General features: G+C 35.4%; 1 protein-coding gene across 1 annotated transcript in view; it reads left to right on the top strand.

The window, feature by feature from the left end:
* The first annotated feature begins 210 nt into the window (after positions 1–210).
* The window catches only part of LOC134240934 (protocadherin Fat 3-like), a 51,436-nt gene continuing 33,909 nt past the window's right edge, over positions 211–17,737 (top strand). The window contains exons 1-40 of the mRNA XM_062723046.1: positions 211–352; positions 592–783; positions 893–1,024; positions 1,218–1,403; positions 1,544–1,672; positions 1,767–2,093; positions 2,276–2,461; positions 2,641–2,778; positions 3,053–3,238; positions 3,413–3,544; positions 3,645–3,830; positions 4,011–4,145; positions 4,459–4,647; positions 4,791–4,928; positions 5,208–5,411; positions 5,765–5,893; positions 6,162–6,350; positions 6,466–6,594; positions 6,942–7,127; positions 7,337–7,483; positions 7,630–7,821; positions 8,819–8,953; positions 9,089–9,277; positions 9,539–9,673; positions 10,010–10,186; positions 10,335–10,463; positions 10,628–10,810; positions 10,969–11,091; positions 11,225–11,410; positions 11,543–11,671; positions 11,953–12,135; positions 12,500–12,622; positions 13,045–13,242; positions 13,367–13,495; positions 13,592–13,774; positions 13,886–14,020; positions 14,350–14,526; positions 14,763–14,885; positions 15,076–15,258; positions 15,593–15,736. Coding sequence (XP_062579030.1) covers positions 221–352; positions 592–783; positions 893–1,024; positions 1,218–1,403; positions 1,544–1,672; positions 1,767–2,093; positions 2,276–2,461; positions 2,641–2,778; positions 3,053–3,238; positions 3,413–3,544; positions 3,645–3,830; positions 4,011–4,145; positions 4,459–4,647; positions 4,791–4,928; positions 5,208–5,411; positions 5,765–5,893; positions 6,162–6,350; positions 6,466–6,594; positions 6,942–7,127; positions 7,337–7,483; positions 7,630–7,821; positions 8,819–8,953; positions 9,089–9,277; positions 9,539–9,673; positions 10,010–10,186; positions 10,335–10,463; positions 10,628–10,810; positions 10,969–11,091; positions 11,225–11,410; positions 11,543–11,671; positions 11,953–12,135; positions 12,500–12,622; positions 13,045–13,242; positions 13,367–13,495; positions 13,592–13,774; positions 13,886–14,020; positions 14,350–14,526; positions 14,763–14,885; positions 15,076–15,258; positions 15,593–15,736 — 6,528 coding nt within the window. The 5' untranslated portion in view covers positions 211–220. The remainder of the gene's footprint in view (positions 353–591; positions 784–892; positions 1,025–1,217; positions 1,404–1,543; positions 1,673–1,766; positions 2,094–2,275; positions 2,462–2,640; positions 2,779–3,052; positions 3,239–3,412; positions 3,545–3,644; positions 3,831–4,010; positions 4,146–4,458; positions 4,648–4,790; positions 4,929–5,207; positions 5,412–5,764; positions 5,894–6,161; positions 6,351–6,465; positions 6,595–6,941; positions 7,128–7,336; positions 7,484–7,629; positions 7,822–8,818; positions 8,954–9,088; positions 9,278–9,538; positions 9,674–10,009; positions 10,187–10,334; positions 10,464–10,627; positions 10,811–10,968; positions 11,092–11,224; positions 11,411–11,542; positions 11,672–11,952; positions 12,136–12,499; positions 12,623–13,044; positions 13,243–13,366; positions 13,496–13,591; positions 13,775–13,885; positions 14,021–14,349; positions 14,527–14,762; positions 14,886–15,075; positions 15,259–15,592; positions 15,737–17,737) is intronic.

Below are 17,737 nucleotides of genomic sequence, written 5' to 3' on the forward strand. Positions count from 1 at the left end.
CAGTTTAATATTTCTTTTTGTTGATTTCATATTAATTTATTACAATAGTGTTATTGTTTAAAAATCATAGAATGGTCACTATATTTTGAATCTTTTTGAATATTTGTTTACTAATTACTAGAACATCTAAGTGACTTGGCAGCAAACAGATTTAAATATTGATAAACATATGGAATTCTGTGAACTGTTTCAGAGACCTAATAATGAAATCACCTATGAGATGACAGATACCACACCCAACCTGAATGGGGCTGGCTTGAACTTCTTCAGTATAAGATCTGAAAACAACAGGGGGGTTATATCCATTGTTCTACCCTTGTATACTGACAATCAAGATACACCAGTGTACACGGTTTGTATTCTTAATTCATACAGTCATGTAATTTTATTGTCATGTTTGTGTTTTTGGTGCAGGCCTGAAACAATTTATACTAAGTTTTGTAATAATTTGATGATTGAAATTTCAATTTAGCCAACTAAAAGAAAATATAATATTAGATTTAATAGTATAATTTCAGGCATTGATTTATCTTTAATTTAATAATTTGGTTGTAAACTGGATGGCTTAATTGAAAAGCTTTTTCTTTATAGTTTTCCGTCAGGGCTCGTGATAATGGAAGTCCTACTCAGTTTTCTGTGGATCAAGCTTCAGTAAGGATCACCGTGTACAGAAACTTATTCCCACCCATCTTCCAAGGAACACCTTACACAGCTACTCTTAACTTCAACAGTGTCAGTGGTACTACTGTCAAACAAGTCAACGCCACAGATGCTGATGCACAGGTAAAAAATTTACCTGTTTGAGGACTGAGAAGAGAACTGACTGTATTCTAAGACACTTGCTTTTCTGTGCATTATTTCAAGAAAATTTAATTTTGAAATTCTTTTTCAGAGTCCCCACAACGTTGTGACCCACTCTATCATTGGTGATGCTACAGCACAAACTTTGTTCAGCATTAACGCTGCCAGTGGTTTGATCACAACTCGTCAGAGTCTGCTCAATAACAATGTGGAATCCTCTTCAGTAAGAGTTGTTAATTCAGTTGAAACGAAAATTCTTTCCTTTGAGTGTGTTATCTCTTACACTTTAAGTTTACATCAATTACCTATTTTGATCATTATTATTAAAATGAAACAGGAAATGATGTTGAATAAGCATAAAATGAAAAGGGTCAATGTTTTCTTGCAAAAAGTAAAGTAAACTTAATTTATTTTAGATTCTGATTGAGGCTAGAGATGGGGGCACTCCCAGTCTATCTGCCACATCTACAGTAAGCGTCACCATTTCCAGAAATCTGAACCCCCCAGAGTGGGTCAGCACATCTTACACAGTCAACATTACAGAAACCCAAGATCTGGGAGTCACTATCACCAACATGAATACAAGGGATGCTGATACTGCGGTAGAATTGTGTTTTAATTATTTTCAAGCAAATTAATTTCCATTGTGACACTATCTTGTAAAACCCAAAAATTAGCACCCGTAAGAAGTGTTGTGAATACACTTAAAGTTCTGCATTGATCTGCTTGTCTTCTGTTTCAGTCGCCATACAACACAAGAATTACAACTTTAACGGGAGAAGCTGACATGCTGCAATTTTTCAGACTGACAGAGAATGGCAGATTGTCAGTCCAAAGACCTTTGACACTTTCAACAAGGAGATCATTCACAGTAAGACGGGTCATTTCAACGATCATTAACTGTCATCTTAGTCATTCCGTGGTAATAATTTTGAATGGATAAATGCACTTGTCATACTTTTCAGGGAACTGTATCTCTACAAGATGGAGGAAATCCTCCTCTGACACCTACTGGGGTTAAAACAGCCACCATCACAGTGTATGTGTCCAGAAATGACCACACCCCTTATTTTATCAACGACCCATACTCCAAGGACTTGGAGGGTAATATTCAGACTGGGGCCAGTGTTCTACAGGTCACAGCCAGGGACAATGATCAGGGTCCGTTTGGTATTGTTCGATACAGAGTAACTGGAGACGATCTGGCACCTACCTATTTCCAGGTTGACCCCACGTCTGGTTTGATTACTGTTAGGAACGTCTTGAGTGGTGTTAATCAAGATCAGTTTAAGGTAAATTCATAGGGTAAATTCTTAAAAATTTGAAAATTAAATAAATAAGCTTCACTTATAATTAGGGCAAAAAACATTTAATGAATCATCAATTAAAAAAAAGAAAATGAATTACTTTTTGAAAATTTTAGGGTATATGATTTTTTTAATTTCAATCAAGTTTTTTAATCACTTAATTTAAGGTAAGAATAGAAGCCTATGACCAGGGAAGCCCCAGCAAGACCAATGTTACAGTCGTAACCCTGACAGTAAAAAGCAACTATCAACGTCCAATCTTCAACCGTCTTTCGTATGTGGCACGAATCCCAGAAACACAGAGTCTAGGTCAACAGATTATTGCAGTGACTGCAAATGACACTGACGCATTGGTATGGGAGATTAGAAATTTTCAACAAAAAATAGTTTTGCTTAACTAGAATTTATAAATAAAAGAGAAAGTTCAATTTATGGGACATTTCAACAAATTTAATTTAGTTTTGTTAGGGTTGCTCGATTGAGGTTTAAAAAATGATAACATCATTATGTATAACTTTTGTTTCATGTACAGGCACCAAACAATGTTGTGAGATATTCCCTGACTGCTGGACCAGAGGATATTGAGTGTTTCCTTATTGATGCTGTGACAGGAAGTCTGTCTTTGAGACGGTCCCTCCTGTATGACCCATGTAGAGGGGATAGATATCAGGTAAGAAACGATGAAAGACGATCTTTGAGATACATGCAGTCATTTTATTTATGATTCTTTACCATAAACAAGAAAAACAGTATCTCTGGTAGTGTTTCAGAGAAGAACATGGAGTACTTTAATTCAAACATTATTGCTGGTATTGTTGAGTAAACTTGTATAAAATCATTTATTGAAGAGTTTAGTTTTACATATATTAAGGGCAAGTAAAGGTAATTTCTTTCAGTACTGACAATTTCTATGCATCTGAAATTTATTCTTGTCTTTCAAACAGATGACTGTCACTGCCACGGATCAAGGTTTGAATCCTCTCTCAAATTCAATTACCGTCACGGTGGATGTGGATCGCAATGCCAATCCCCCGATCTTCCAAAACATTCCCACAATCATTTCCATCAATGAGAATCAACCCACTGGACAGGGCTTTTTCACAGTCACTGCAACAGATGCAGATACAGTGGTTAGTTCATATTGTTTTTGTTGTATTGCTTGTTCGTGTATTTTTTCTTTTTTATTGATGTTGCTGATATTTTTAATTTGGTCTTAATTTACAGATTACAGTGTTACAGTGGTACACTACAAAGATTTTTTTTTCCCAAAACTTGCTTCAGATTTTTGATTATATTATTTCCAGAGTCCCTTCAATGACATCCGATACTCCCTGGTGGGTGATGGTACAGCGACTGTGTACTTCCAAGTAGATCAATCAACAGGCCTTGTTACTCTGAGACAGACTGTTCAGGCCGACACAGCTTCTACATACAGGGTAAAATTTTTATACAGGTCACACTCGATAAATAATCCATAATTTTCCTTTCTTTTAACCTTTACAGTTCCAAATTTTTAATTTGATATGGTCTTTACAGCTGGCATTCAGAGCTACTGACGGTGGAAACCCACCAAGGTATGATGAGAAAATTCTGACGGTCAATGTCAATCGCAATCTCCTCAGTCCTGAATTTGTGAAGCAGGATTATGCTGTTACAATCTGGGAAACTCAGGCCCTCAATGTTTTAGTGGAGGAGGTCTTGGCCCTGGATAATGACACTAAGGCAAGTTGAATGGAATGTTGTATTTTTAAAAGATCTGAAGCAATTAAAAAATTATCTGTAACCAGTTCATTCTAGGACTCGTTATGTAATTCACATAAAATCGATGTGTTGAAGCTATTTTACGGTGTACTTGCACTTTCAAGTAATTGAAATAATCCATTCATTTGTTTATTTAAACAGGCTCCACACAATGAAGTAACATATGAAATTGTGAGTGATGCACTTGCTCAGAATTACTTCAGGATCGACACAGAGGGAAGAATTTATGTCAGGATACCACTGACAGATGACTCTGCCAAGACAGGCCTCTACACTGTAAGATTTCTTATGATAGAAATTTCTTTAGTTCTGTAACTTCAAACAACAAAAGTTCATTAAATTCTCTAGGTTGTATGAATTAAGAACATTTAAAATTTTTTGAATGGGCATATCCAAAAAATCTTTTCATTTTTAATGAGGTAGATATTTTTCACTTCCTTGACTGTTCAATTTGTTTTCCATATGAGCAGTAAAGGTACATGTATATCCCACTTGGTCAATCTTTCTGAACCTATCAAGTGTGATCTGAAACAAAAGAAAAAAATATGGCAGTTGAAAAAATATATGAATTCTTCTTATTACAATGTAGTTGTCTGTGAGGGCCAATGACAAAGGAACTCCTCAACGCTCCAGTAATAACCTGGCCACTGTAAGAGTGACAGTCCTGAGAAATAGAAACTGTCCAACATTTACACCTTCCGTGGTCCCCATCTCTATTGACCAGTCCTCACTGAGTCGTATGATTTATGATGCCAATGCTACAGATCCAGACACAACTGTAAGAGAAAATTACAGTCTTAATTTTGCAGAAGCTGAATTATAATGGATTATTTTTTTTTGTCAGGCATTAATTATCTATCAAAATGGAGGGGGGGTGTTGATAAGAAGTGTAAATGATTGAAAGGTTTTTTTGATTTACAGAATACCCCATTCAGCACAATCAGGTACACTCTGATTGGAGATGAAAGTGCTCCTTCCTTCTTCAGAATTGACTCTCAGTCAGGACAGGTTACTACAATAGAGCCATCTTTGTTCTCAGATCAAGGCACTGTCTATCAGGTAAACTAAGTTGTTGTCTTTTTACCTCAAGTTGTAGCTACAGTCATTTATTCATAAATAAGAATTGGCAGCTATAATATTAAATATAGATGCAGAAAAAAATCAAACGGATCTCTCTGCAAAGTTTCCCACATGAGGCCGGTAAAACTATACAATCATGTGTATTACATATAATATAGAAATGTTTAAAAAATTGCTGTAAAATAGACAAAAAGAGAAGGAAAGGAATCATCAATTTTTACCCAAGGTCTGATTTTCACAAAAAAAAAAATTTTTCAGTTGAGGATTCAGGCTACAGATGCTGTGAATACTGCCACAAGCTGCTCAGGAAACCTTGTTTTGCGAGTTACTGTTAACAGAAACTTGAATAGTCCAGTATGGATAAATGTAAATTCACCCAATAACTATGTGAGAACAATTTTTGAGACTCAGTCTGTGACTCAGTTTGTGGTTAGGATCCAGGCTACAGACAGTGATGACAAGGTTAGTCTCCCCAATCCAGTGTCTTGCTTAGTCCCGTGGATATAAAAATAAAATCAAATCATTTTAAAACATTATAGGGAAAACTATTAGGATTTCTGAAATAAAAAACAAAAGATAAATGATCATTCCCATGCTCTCTGTTCATGAACACAGTATACTGTTATGTGGGGTGCCATTTTTGGCTCCCATTTTCCCCCGCCCTCTTGGCTTCATTTAAAGTTGATGAATTCAAAGAAAGCAATGTAATTTGCTATATACAACTTGTGGGCAAATTTTAAATGGTAGAAAAGAGCTTAAATTATCCTCATATACTGTTTTAAAAAAGATTAAATTGGAGTATTGTATTGTTTCAGGCACCAAACAATGTAGTCAGCTATGCTATGACTACCAATTCCCCCAACAGAGATTTGTTCTTTGTGGATGTTGATGGATATGTGTTCTTGAGGAACAGTCTTGTGGGACAAACTGGCGACCCTTACACAGTAAGAATTTTTTTGTAACTCCTGAAAGAAATGTGAAGGTTAAATTAATGCAATCAGTTGGTAAATGACAGAATTGTAGTTATTTGTGAATTGGTTCCATATTGATTGACTTTTTTCTCATGTAAATGGGGGAGGAGGGGAGTAGTATTGTTTAAGAAAGGTAAAATTGTCCATAAAATACCAGAACTCAAAAGTGCATGTCAGATACATAATATTTACTCAGACACAGAATTTATAAAGAAATTTCATGAAATGTTTTTTTTTTCAGGTGAGGTTTGTAGCCACTGACGGTGGTGTTCCTGCCAGGACCAGCCCGGAGGCCACTCTGACTGTGAATGTGATTCGTAATCAGTTCCCCCCAGAGATCACCAATCTCCCCACAACTGTCAACATCTCAGAGAATCAGCTTGTCAACCAAGAAATTTTCAGGGTCACTGGCAGAGACAATGACACATCAGTAAGTCTCTCTCTCTCTCTCTCTCTCTCTCTCTCTCTCTCTCTCTTCATCTCTCTCTTTCACAGACACCCATCACAATCTGAATTGTCTTGCTAATGAAATACATTTTTTACAGGCTCCATTCAATACCTTTACCTTTGAACTGGTAGGAGACAATGAAGCCACCACATACTTCCAGGTGGCTCCCGGTGGTTCAGTTACCCTGCGACAATCTATTACCACAGACCCTTCTAATTCCTTCCAGGTTAGTATATCAAAATTACTTAACTTCTTTCCATAACCTGAGAAAAAAAATCAGAAAGTATGAAAGGAATCAAGATAAAATGAAAGGGTGATAAATATATAAAACACACTTTTAGGGAACATGCTTATAATGAATTGATGCTTACAATGAAGTTATTTTATTCCTCTTAACTTTGAAATTCATTATAAATGTAACAGATATAATGAATTATGCATACAACAAAGCAAATTTTTCCATTCTTAGCACTTCATTAAAATCATGTTTTACTTTATTTGTTTAGGTATATCAATGTCTATGTAGGCTTAATTCAACATATGAAAGCATGGCTAATGTTCATTTGATTTTAGCTGCGTGTCCGAGCAAAGGATGGTGGGACACCCCAGAGGCAGGATGAGGAGCTACTGACGGTTAGAGTGGACAGAAATCTACGGAGTCCATTAATGACGGCTAGGACATACAGTGCCCGAATTCTGGAGATTCAAGCAGTATCAGAGCCCCTGGTCACAGTGCAGGCCACTGATGGAGATACATTTGTAAGTCAAGGTTTAATGAAAGTCATCAATATTTCTTCTAGCTTGTTAAATGCAAAACTTTCCTGTATAATGTAATTAAATATGTAAAAAAAAAAAAAAAAGTTATAATATGAAGAAATGGTTGGCCAAAATGGGACAGTGAATTAAATTAAATGCACACGGTTGGCCAAAATGGGACAATAAATTTAAAGTTTTGTATTGTACTTTAGGCACCAAACAATCAGTTGAGATACTTTATCGTGGGTTCTAACACAACCATCACTGATTACTTCATGGTAAACGAAGACAATGGCGGCGTCATGCTGAGGAGATCCATGTTAGATTACCCAAATCAAGCAACAAGATTTACAGTCAATGTGAGTAGTTCATTATCTTAACCAAATTATATTATTTATGTGGAGGAAAGTTTATAAGGTTATAATAAAGAACTGAAAAGAAAGTGCTGACAAAATTCAAAGGGTGTATAGATGAAGTTGAAACAAGCCCTTTTAATTTTTTTCAGTTCCAAGTCAATGCAGCAGACAGAGGAAGTGTTCCACGGACGGCTAACAACCCTCAGCTGGTGTCCATTTCTGTGGTCAGAAACACAGCCCCTTACTTTGAGAATGTATTTACATACCAGACCCAGGTGCAACAGAATGCTGCCGGAGGCACGGTTGTATTCACACCCTCAGGAAGGGACGCGGATGCAGATGTAAGAATTGTCTCTTGGAACCACTTTTATGAATATTAAGAATGATTGCAGGTCTTTTATATGATTCTAAAAGAAATTGCTAAGTGAGCTAAAAATCACTTGGATATTAGATCAGCACCTATTTTAGGGACATAACGAAAGCCTTCAAACAAGTCATATTCAAATTTTATGTGCAATTAAGATAAGAATTCAGGTTATATTACCGTATATCAGGATTTTTCCGCGTGTATCCAATTTCCGCTTTGTTCGCGACGAGTTCTGAATCGCGGAAAATAAAACAGCGTAAATTTCATACAAAGTTTTCTTCTTGTAGTAGGATTATTTCTTAATGCTTATATCGTAGAGGGTAAAAATAGAGGGATCAGAGGACAAGCGCAAGATACCGGTAATAGGTATAACTTATTGTTTGTTTACTAATTGACAAGCTAGCTAATTATATGAGTCACGTTTCTTGCGAGAAGCCATTAAACTAATTATACCTGAGCTGCTAGTCAGTTTGGAACAGTAAATGACCTATGATTGTTTAAATCTTAAAAAATAATATCTGTGGATTTGAGAGTTAGTACGCAACACAGGTGTGTAATTAGCTGAGCGGGTCTTCCGAAATTGACGAGCTGAAGATCGATCGATCTATTTCTCAACCGTATGAAGTAACTCAAGCTTAATGCTTTTATTTACATTTTACACCCTATTCCTTCATAGGCTTAAACAATTGTAAATAATATAATCACTGGGACATTGAAATAGTGAAAATTAGATTCGCGTAAATTTACTATATTAGTTTAGGTTCTGATTCGCGGAAAAAACATGACGCGGAAAAAACCTGATATACGGTATTTCAAAAGAGCTCCTGTTTTGCACAAATTGCAGGATTCTGTTTTTTTTTTAAAGAAAGTCTTGAAGCCTGAAATATCATATACTGAAAATGCATACAACAGTTTACATTACCTTGAAAAATTCAGTGATAGTTGATAATATTGTGGTGATTTATTTTCAGAGCCCTTTCAATACTCTGACATATTCTCTGATTGGAGATGACCCAGCCCCCTCTGTGTTCCAAATCAACCCAAGTACCGGAGCAATATCAACCAAACCAACAACAAACTTGACACAAACTTCTGGAAACTTTGTGGTAAAAATATAAAATACCTCTAATTGTTAAGAAAATGATAACTAATAAAGCAGAACTTCCTGCATTTGTCAGCATAGATGCAAAACATAAAGCTGTTTAATTGGTTCAAGATAACACTTATTTTTTTTCTTAAAGGCTCGAGTGCAAGTGACCGATGGTGGATCGCCTCCCTTGTCGGATACCGCGACAGTCTCCATCAATGTGGAAAGAAATCTGAATTCACCACGTTTCCTGCATCTCAATGACCTCACCGTAAATATCCCAGAAATTCTATCGGCTGGCTCAAACATCATTGACCTCAATGCCACAGATGATGATGCTTATGTAAGTTAGACAAGTTTTATAGTTTAAAAAGTAAATAACTAAAATTAATATGTATAACGATGTAAATGTAGGTATAGTTTGGCAAAAAGAAAACCAGATTTTGTTAAAAAAAAAAAAAAAAAATTGTATGTTCATGTTTACGATTTTTCTTTGGTAAAAAATTTGTATGTTCATGTTTATGATTTTCCTGTTGGGAGTTCTTTGCGAGATTAATTTGACATAATTATACTTACATGTATCTCTTTTTTCCTTTTTTTTCAGATACCAAACAACGTCATCTCATATGTCATAACAGGAGGAGTTGGAAATCCACTTGAATATTTTTTCATAAACCCTGGCACAGGTGTTATTGTCCTTCAGAAATCTGTGAAATCGATCGCCACCAGTAATTTCAGGGTATGGCAATACAAAATAGTGTGCTCAAATGTTCAGACTTTTCAATTTATATATGTTTGTTTTTATCTTTGATTTATCTCAAAATCTCTCAAGTTCATCAGTCTGTAACAAGTCTAAATGGTGATGAAGCACATTTATCATAATATCATATCATAATTTATCTTATCATAATCATACTTTACTATCTTATCATAATTTTGTGCCAATAAGATGTTAAATCAAATTATCCTGCTTAAAAAAAATAACTGTGTTACAGCATTTTAGAAGAATATGATGATAAGATAAAGTGATGATAAAACATGATTTTCTTCAGCTTCTTTTCTTTTGTATTTTTAGCTGACAGTGGAAGCCAGAGATCAAGGAAGTCCCCAGCGGTTTGCTACTGCCACAGTGCACATTAATGTACTGAGAGACAGTGGAGTGCTTACTTTCTCTGCCAATAATTACAATGCTACTATTAGTGAGAACACACCAGTCAGTGCATCAGTTGTAACAACAGTAGCCTCTCCTGGGGTATGTTCAGATCAACGGAATTTTCACTCAATGTTGTGAAACGTCCTTTTGTTGGTAGTGAAAGCAATTTTCAGAGTATGCATTTTTTTATGGCCTACAACAATTCAATGCATTGATTTAAATGGAGTGTGGTTTTGCTTTTGAACAGGCCAGCATTGTGTATACCTTGCTTGGTATAGGAAGTGGACCTGATTATTTTGGTGTCAATCCAACTTCAGGACAAGTGAATGTTATACAAGCCCTTACCCAGGACGCATCTCGACTCACTTCCTACAGGGTATTACAAAAAGTTTATGCATAATAATTTTATAAAAAGAAATCATGAAGTATGTTGTTTATCTGGTAAACTACTTCCAATTTTAGCAAATTTTAAGAGGTTTAAGTCTAAATGATATATTTAAAAAAACGTACAACATACTTGAGTTTTTTTTATCTTTTCAGTTGTTAGTTCAGGCAGTAAATCAAGGAGTATCAACACAGACTGCCACATCTACCGTTAACATTATAGTCACCCGTAATGAAAATGGTCCAGTATTCCAGCCTACTTCATATGTTGTCACTGTACAGGACACTATTCCACTAGGTTCCAACATAACTCAAGTAACTGCAAGTGATGCGGACAATGTAAGTACATGTTCTGGTCAATTAAAAAGAACAACTATTGTACATTTGTTTCTCTAAGTATTAAGGAAGCTGGAGAAAATTTTAAAGTGAAAGTAAGTGATGATATGTTTCCTTCATCGTTGAAGAGGTTGTAAGTTTTTTCCTTTTATCGTTTGAAGGACCCATTGAACTACAGAATACTGAGTGGCTCCCCCTACACAGAGCTGTTTTATCTGGACCCAGTGACAGGGGTCATCACATTGAAGGGTGTTCTCCTAGGAAGGACTGAAAACCAGTACACTGTAAGTGAACTAATTTAACAGGAGGAACTAACTCGACCATTAAAAGTAAAATATTAGTACTTGATTATCATTTTGTTAATTAAGTACTTATATATTATTGAACAATTTCAAGGACTTGGTTTTATTATTGTAGTTCACAGTACAGGCCAGTGACCAGAGGACTCCAGAGAAAACCACCACGGCCAACGTCGTGGTCAATGTGATCAAGGATCAGTTCAGCCCTGAGTTCATCCGCACTCCGTATAATGTTCAAACGACCGAGAATACCCCAGACGGAACCATCATCTTCAACACAGAGGCCATAGACCGAGATCTTAAAGTAAGTTTATTTGGGAAAGAATTTTAGTGGAAAAGAAAAATATCATTATTTCATACAAAAAGTTCAATTACTATAGTTGATTAAAAAGTAATTTTAAGTAAGTGTAGAATTTCAATAATTTGCTGTTTTCAGGAGAGAATTGTATACACTGTTATTGGTGACAATGCTGCTCCAGCCTTTTTTGGTGTGATCTCTGACAGAGGGAATATAACGATTATAAATCAAGCCCTTCTCAGAAAAGATGTGGGCACCACATACACAGTAAGTAGCTTTGGAGTGACTCCAAGCAGATATCACTTATGTGAGCAACACTTGACAGAGTAAAAAGCTAAAGAATGAACAAAAGCTGATACTTCTTTTTTTAAAGCCATCTTGAACTGACATTTTTTCTGATAATCATCAACATTAGCACACAGATGGGTTTTTTTTATATGGTCAGAGGATAACGTAAATGATGAAAAAAAACCGATCTCTTAAGATAAACATAAGAGAATTTGATGTTCTGTTCATGTGCTATATATTTCATGATTAACGTTTTGCAGCTCCGTCTCACTGCCCATGATACACGATATCCCAACAATAAAGCCAATGCCACTGTCACCATTACTGTGAGGAGGAACCTGAATGCTCCTGTTTTCTCCCTACCAAGCTACAGTCGAACAGTTCTGGACACAATTCCTCTTGGAGATCAAGTGGTTCAAGTTAACGCAACAGATGCTGATGGAGTAAGTTTTACAAATTTTTTTGATTACAAAAATTTCAGATGATAATCATGATCTGATTTTTTTTATGAAATTGCCTTTGAAGTTTTAATCTACTTGTCGGTAGCAAATGTCATAAAATTTAAAACACAGATGATTTTATTCAATTTCCTCCTGCTTTTTCAACATCTCTGAATAGCAGACCTTGCATGGTAAAATGTTCACTGTTAATTTATCTATAAAGTTAAGAAATTAAAGTTGACTAAAATAAGTGATCCAAATTAATGACTCAAAAGTCCTGCCCCCTAATATGTACTCGATAGTTTTTATGCATTTAACAAAAATTAGTTGAAATTCATGCTAATACATTGTTGATTTTGTTTGACAGGATCAAATTCGATACAGCATAATTGGTGATTCCAGAGCCCAGACTTACTATTACATAAATCCAGAAACAGGCTGGATCACAATTAAAAGACATCTGACCACAGGAAATCAGGATAATGACCAGGTAATATTAAAAAAAAAAGGCAAAACAGATCAATGACTGATCAGATGTTTTTGTTTGTTTAAGATTTGTTTCTTCCATAAATTTCTAATAAAATCAATCAAATAGTTCATTCACTCCTAAAAGAACAGCTAGTAGTGGAGGTGATATTTGTGAAATTTGACTAGTACTGTTGAAATCAATAACATTTCCAGACACTTTATTTTTCAAGGATAGGTTATTGGGTTTTCTATAAGCAACACAATTTCCATAAGTAATTATTGTAAGTTGTAAATGGAATACAAATATTCACAAGAATGAAATTTTAATGAATTTATGGTGTTCCTAATTAATGGAAGAAATAAAAGTTCTTAATGATTAAAAGTGATTTGATAGTAACAACAGTACAGTATGGTAAAACTAATGGTATTCTTCATCCCCATCAGATTCAAGTCCAGGCCTGTGACCAGAGAGATCCACAGAACTGTAGACAGGCTCTAGCTTTCATCACAATTGACCGTAATAAGGTGTCTCCAGTGTTTGTAAACACTCCTTACAGCAGGAGCTTAGGACAGGGCACCCCTGCCTCGCAAACCGTTGTCTTCACAGTCAGTGCTACTGATCAAGATATGAACCCAAATACAGTAAGTCCAATCAATGAATGTTGTTATATGTCATGTTTTTATTTAGTATGTGCAGAAATGAAAAATGTCATAAGTTAATTCCTTCAAGTTTGGAGCATATAAGGAACTTTTATTTTGCTTTCAGGGAAGTATCATGTATGATGTGATAGGAAACTACCCTGCTCCATCATTTTTCTCATTGAATACAACCACAGGACAAATCAATGTTGCCCGGGGCTTAATGGAGGACAGCTTACAGAGATCTCAGTATGATGTAAGTATCCATACACTCAGTTTTCCAGTAAATCTCTATTTCTCGTTGATTATAAACATTTGATTATGTATACGTGTGAATCAATATTTCTTACAGCTGGTTGTAATAGCCTATGACACCCAGTATCCTACAGACAGAGCCACGGCCACTGTTACCATTGTCGTCAACCGCAATCCTAACCCTCCAGCCTTTACCCAGTCTATCTACAGTGTTCAAGTAGCTGAGAGTTTACCTCTAGGAAGTAACATTACACAGGTTTCAGCATCAGATGCAGACAATGTAAGACTTCATGTGTATTTCAAATTGATAATAAGCAATGATTTTGTCAATTTATTTTTTAATGTATGTGATGTAGATAGTTTGTATTTAAAGCTTTTTATTTTTCTTCAGGATCCTGTTTCCTATTTCTTCAGTTCAGGAGGGAACACCGGGGCAGATGATTTAAATTTCTTTTATCTGAATGCAGAAACGGGAGTCATAACGCTAAAGTCCCTACTCACTTCAACATCAACTAATACATTTACGGTTAGCAAAATCTGAATTTAGTTTTAAAGTTTATTAATAATAAAACACTTTCTATAAATTCTGTTATCTTTTTAAGGAATTATTATAATTTTATTGGAATGCTGGTTAGCAAAAGTTTTGTGAAATTTTTAATTGTTTTCTTCTGATACAATTTTTTTTTTTACTTTCACTTTCTGTTGTTACACTTTAAAATGTCTAGAATAATTTTAGGGTTTTTAGCATATATGTATACACACACTCAATAATTATACCAGATTTCAAAGCACAAAATGTATATTAACATTTGACAAAGAAAAAGAAACAATAACCATAAATGATTTTATTTCTAGTTTGATGTAACAGCAAGGGATCCTAGTGGTAAAGTAGGAAGTGCTCAGGTCAATGTACTTGTCATCAGGGATCAACCCCCAGTGTTTGAGGGGACACCTTACAGAGTACAAATTGTTGAGAGCCAGCAAACTAACTTGAGAGTGTACACAGTCAGTGCAAGGGATCCTGATCGGAAGGTGAGTTCTAAGTCAAGGTTCCAGGATCGAAAGATCTAGATATATGGTAGAAAGAACAATTTCATGGGGGTGGGGTTATAAACTAAATTCACATTGACAACTACATACACGATGAAGCAGTTTTTCCGTAGTAATAATTACTCAATCTAAATATACCTAGGTTGTGTACACGAACATACATTATTTTCTATTTAAAAGAATGTAAATGTGGTCTACATTTTTACTTTGATTTTTAGGGTTCAATTGTGTATGGTGTAGCTGGATCATTGAATGCTCCTTTCTTCTTTGGAGTTGATAACTCGAGTGGAGAGGTTGCTATCAACAACGACTTGAGAAAAGACATACAACAGCAGTATAAAGTAAGCCTTATGTACTATTTTATATGATGGTGACATATTCTGTCTCTAGTGTGACAGCAGGTTTAAGATATTGATCCTCTATATCTAAATTTAGCAGCATATTTCTTTTAACTCAAACAAAAAGGACTGCATTGTGAAAGTTAAAAAATAGTTTTTAAAAATTTCAAAAATTTGTTGTGCTTTCTTTCAGCTTGTCGTCACTGCATATGACAGCGGTTCTCCTGGAAAAACGGCCACTGCTACTCTGACAATTGATGTCACTAAAAACCCATCCAACCCCCAGTTTGGTCTGCCATCTTACACCACAACCATCTGGGAAGACAGAGCACCAGGATCCAATATTCTTAACATCACAGCAACTGATGCAGACAACGTAAGTTTTTATTCTAGGAAAGTTAACTCTCGGAGACAGATAAGTTATATTCATTTTATGGACAAGGCCTATACAATGGTTTTGTCTGATTTCTTTTAGAGATTTTTAATGCACCAAATCTCAAAATGATGCACAGAAAATATCAATTAATAAAAAAAAAAATTGATAAGTATTTGAAAAATAGTTGTCCTGAAACTTCTTGAATTTGATAATTTTGTCATTTCTTTATTCAGTCATTGTAAATTTCTCACAATTAATGCCTCTAAAACTGTGATATAACACATCAACTGCCATTTTATAAGAAGGTTTTAATATCTGATCTTTTCTACCATAGGACGTTCTGCGGTTTGACTTGTTGAGTGATGGCACTGCGGCATCAAACAGGGCTTTAATGTATTTCTCATTGGACCCCACCAATGGTCAGTTCTTTGTGGCAAAATCGCTAATGGATGACACAACTAAGGCTGCAGAATACAATGTAAGTTACGGAGTAAAATTTAACTATATAACTCGAAGAAATTACAGGATTTAGTGTAAATTTTATGTGTTAATTAAGTAATTTGGAAAATACTCAGAGACAAAACTTTAAATTTAAGAGTAAAAAGACCAAATTTCTATTTATGAATTTTTAGCTCACCTCAACGAAGTTGGGGGGAGCTTATGTGATACCCTCGGCGTCGGCGTCGGTGTCGGCGTCGGCGTCCCGGGTTAAGGTTAAGTTTTTTGGAGCAGTTTTCTTTTTAAGTACTTTTATGTCCTATATTGATTAAACATGCATGGAAGATGTTTCTAGTGTGTTTCATTGTACCAGTCAAAGTTTCAGATGCTGCAATTTCAGCAAAGGAATGACCAGGTTAATGTTTTTGGTGCAGGTTAACATTTTTTTAGTTTTTGGTGTAAGTTTTTATAAGCCCTATGTTGACCAAACTTACATGGATGATACATCTTAGGGTGCATACTACCAGCCTTGCTTCGGATGCTGTATCTGACCTACATTTTCCGGTTGAGTGAACAGGTTAAAGTTTTTGGTGAAGGTTTCATTTCGAAGATACTTTTAGCCCTATAATGACCAAACTTGCATGGACGGTACATCTTAGGATGTATTCTACTAGACTTGCTTCGGATGCTGAATCTGACCTACATTTTCCGGTTGAGTGAACAGGTTAAAGTTTTTGGTGCAGGTTTCATTTCCAAGTTACTATGAGACATATAATGACCAAACTTGCATGGATGGTACATCTTAGGATGCATATTACAAGACCTGCTTCGGATGCTGAATCTGACCTACATTTTCCGGTTGAGTGAACAGGTTAAAATTTTTGGTGCAGGTTTCATTTCCAAGGTACTATGAACCCTATAACAACTAAACTTGCATGGATGGTACATATTAGGATCCATACTACCAACCTTGCTTCGGATGCTGAATCTGACCTACATTTTCTGGCCGAGTAAACAGGTTAAAGTTTATGGTGCAGGTTTCATTTCCAAGTTACTTTGAGCCCTATAATGACCAAACTTGCATGGATGGTACATCTTAGGATGTATTCTACTAGACTTGCTTCGGATGCTGAATCTGACCTATATTTTCCGGTTGAGTGAACAGGTTAAAGTTTTTGGTGCAGGTTTCATTTCCAATTTACTTTGAGACATATAATTGACTACTTTCTTGTTATGTACATCATAGGATGCATTTTACAAGACTTGCTTCGGATGCTGAATCTGACCTACATTTTCCGGTTGAGTGAACAGGTTAAAATTTTTGGTGCAGGTTTCATTTCCAAGGTACTATAAACCCTATAATGACTAAACTTGCATGGATGGTACATCTTAGGATGCATACTACCAGACTTGCTTCGGATGCTGAATCTGACCTACATTTTCTGGACGAGTAAACAGGTTAAAGTTTATGGTGCAGGATTCAAAGTAACTTTGAGCCCTATAATGACCAAACTTGCATGGATGGTACAAAATTATTTTAGAATCTACCTACATTTTCTGGATTAGTGGAAAGGTTGATTTTTTTATACAGGTTTCATTTGCAAGTAACTTTAAGCCATATGTTGACCAAACTTGCATGGATGATATAGGATGCACACTAATGTACTTGCTTCAGATGCTGAATTCGACAACATTTTGATAATAAACCTCGTAAAAGTTATGGGTGCAAGTCTATCACCAAGAAACTATAAGGCTTATATAAACCAGTTGCACAAATGATGCATCAAGGGATGAAAACTCTCAATCTTGCTTCAGATGCTGGATTTTAATTACATTTTTATGATGAAGAACTAGTTTTAAGTTTTTATATAGACCTTCTATTCCAAAGTATCAAAATTGCATAAATTTTGCACTTTTGGATGTACAATTTTTGTTGGTTAATTGTGTGACTTTGCCTTACTAAAAGACAACACACGTTGAGGTGAGCTCTGTAATCTCTGATTACCTATGTTTAAAGCATACTATTGCGCAATTTAGAGAA

This window comes from Saccostrea cucullata, unplaced genomic scaffold (genome assembly GCF_032062105.1).
Source record: "Saccostrea cucullata isolate Sc308-1 unplaced genomic scaffold, CSIRO_AGI_Scuc_v1 ctg3073, whole genome shotgun sequence".
In the NCBI taxonomy this organism is placed as follows: Eukaryota; Metazoa; Mollusca; class Bivalvia; order Ostreida; family Ostreidae; genus Saccostrea; species Saccostrea cuccullata.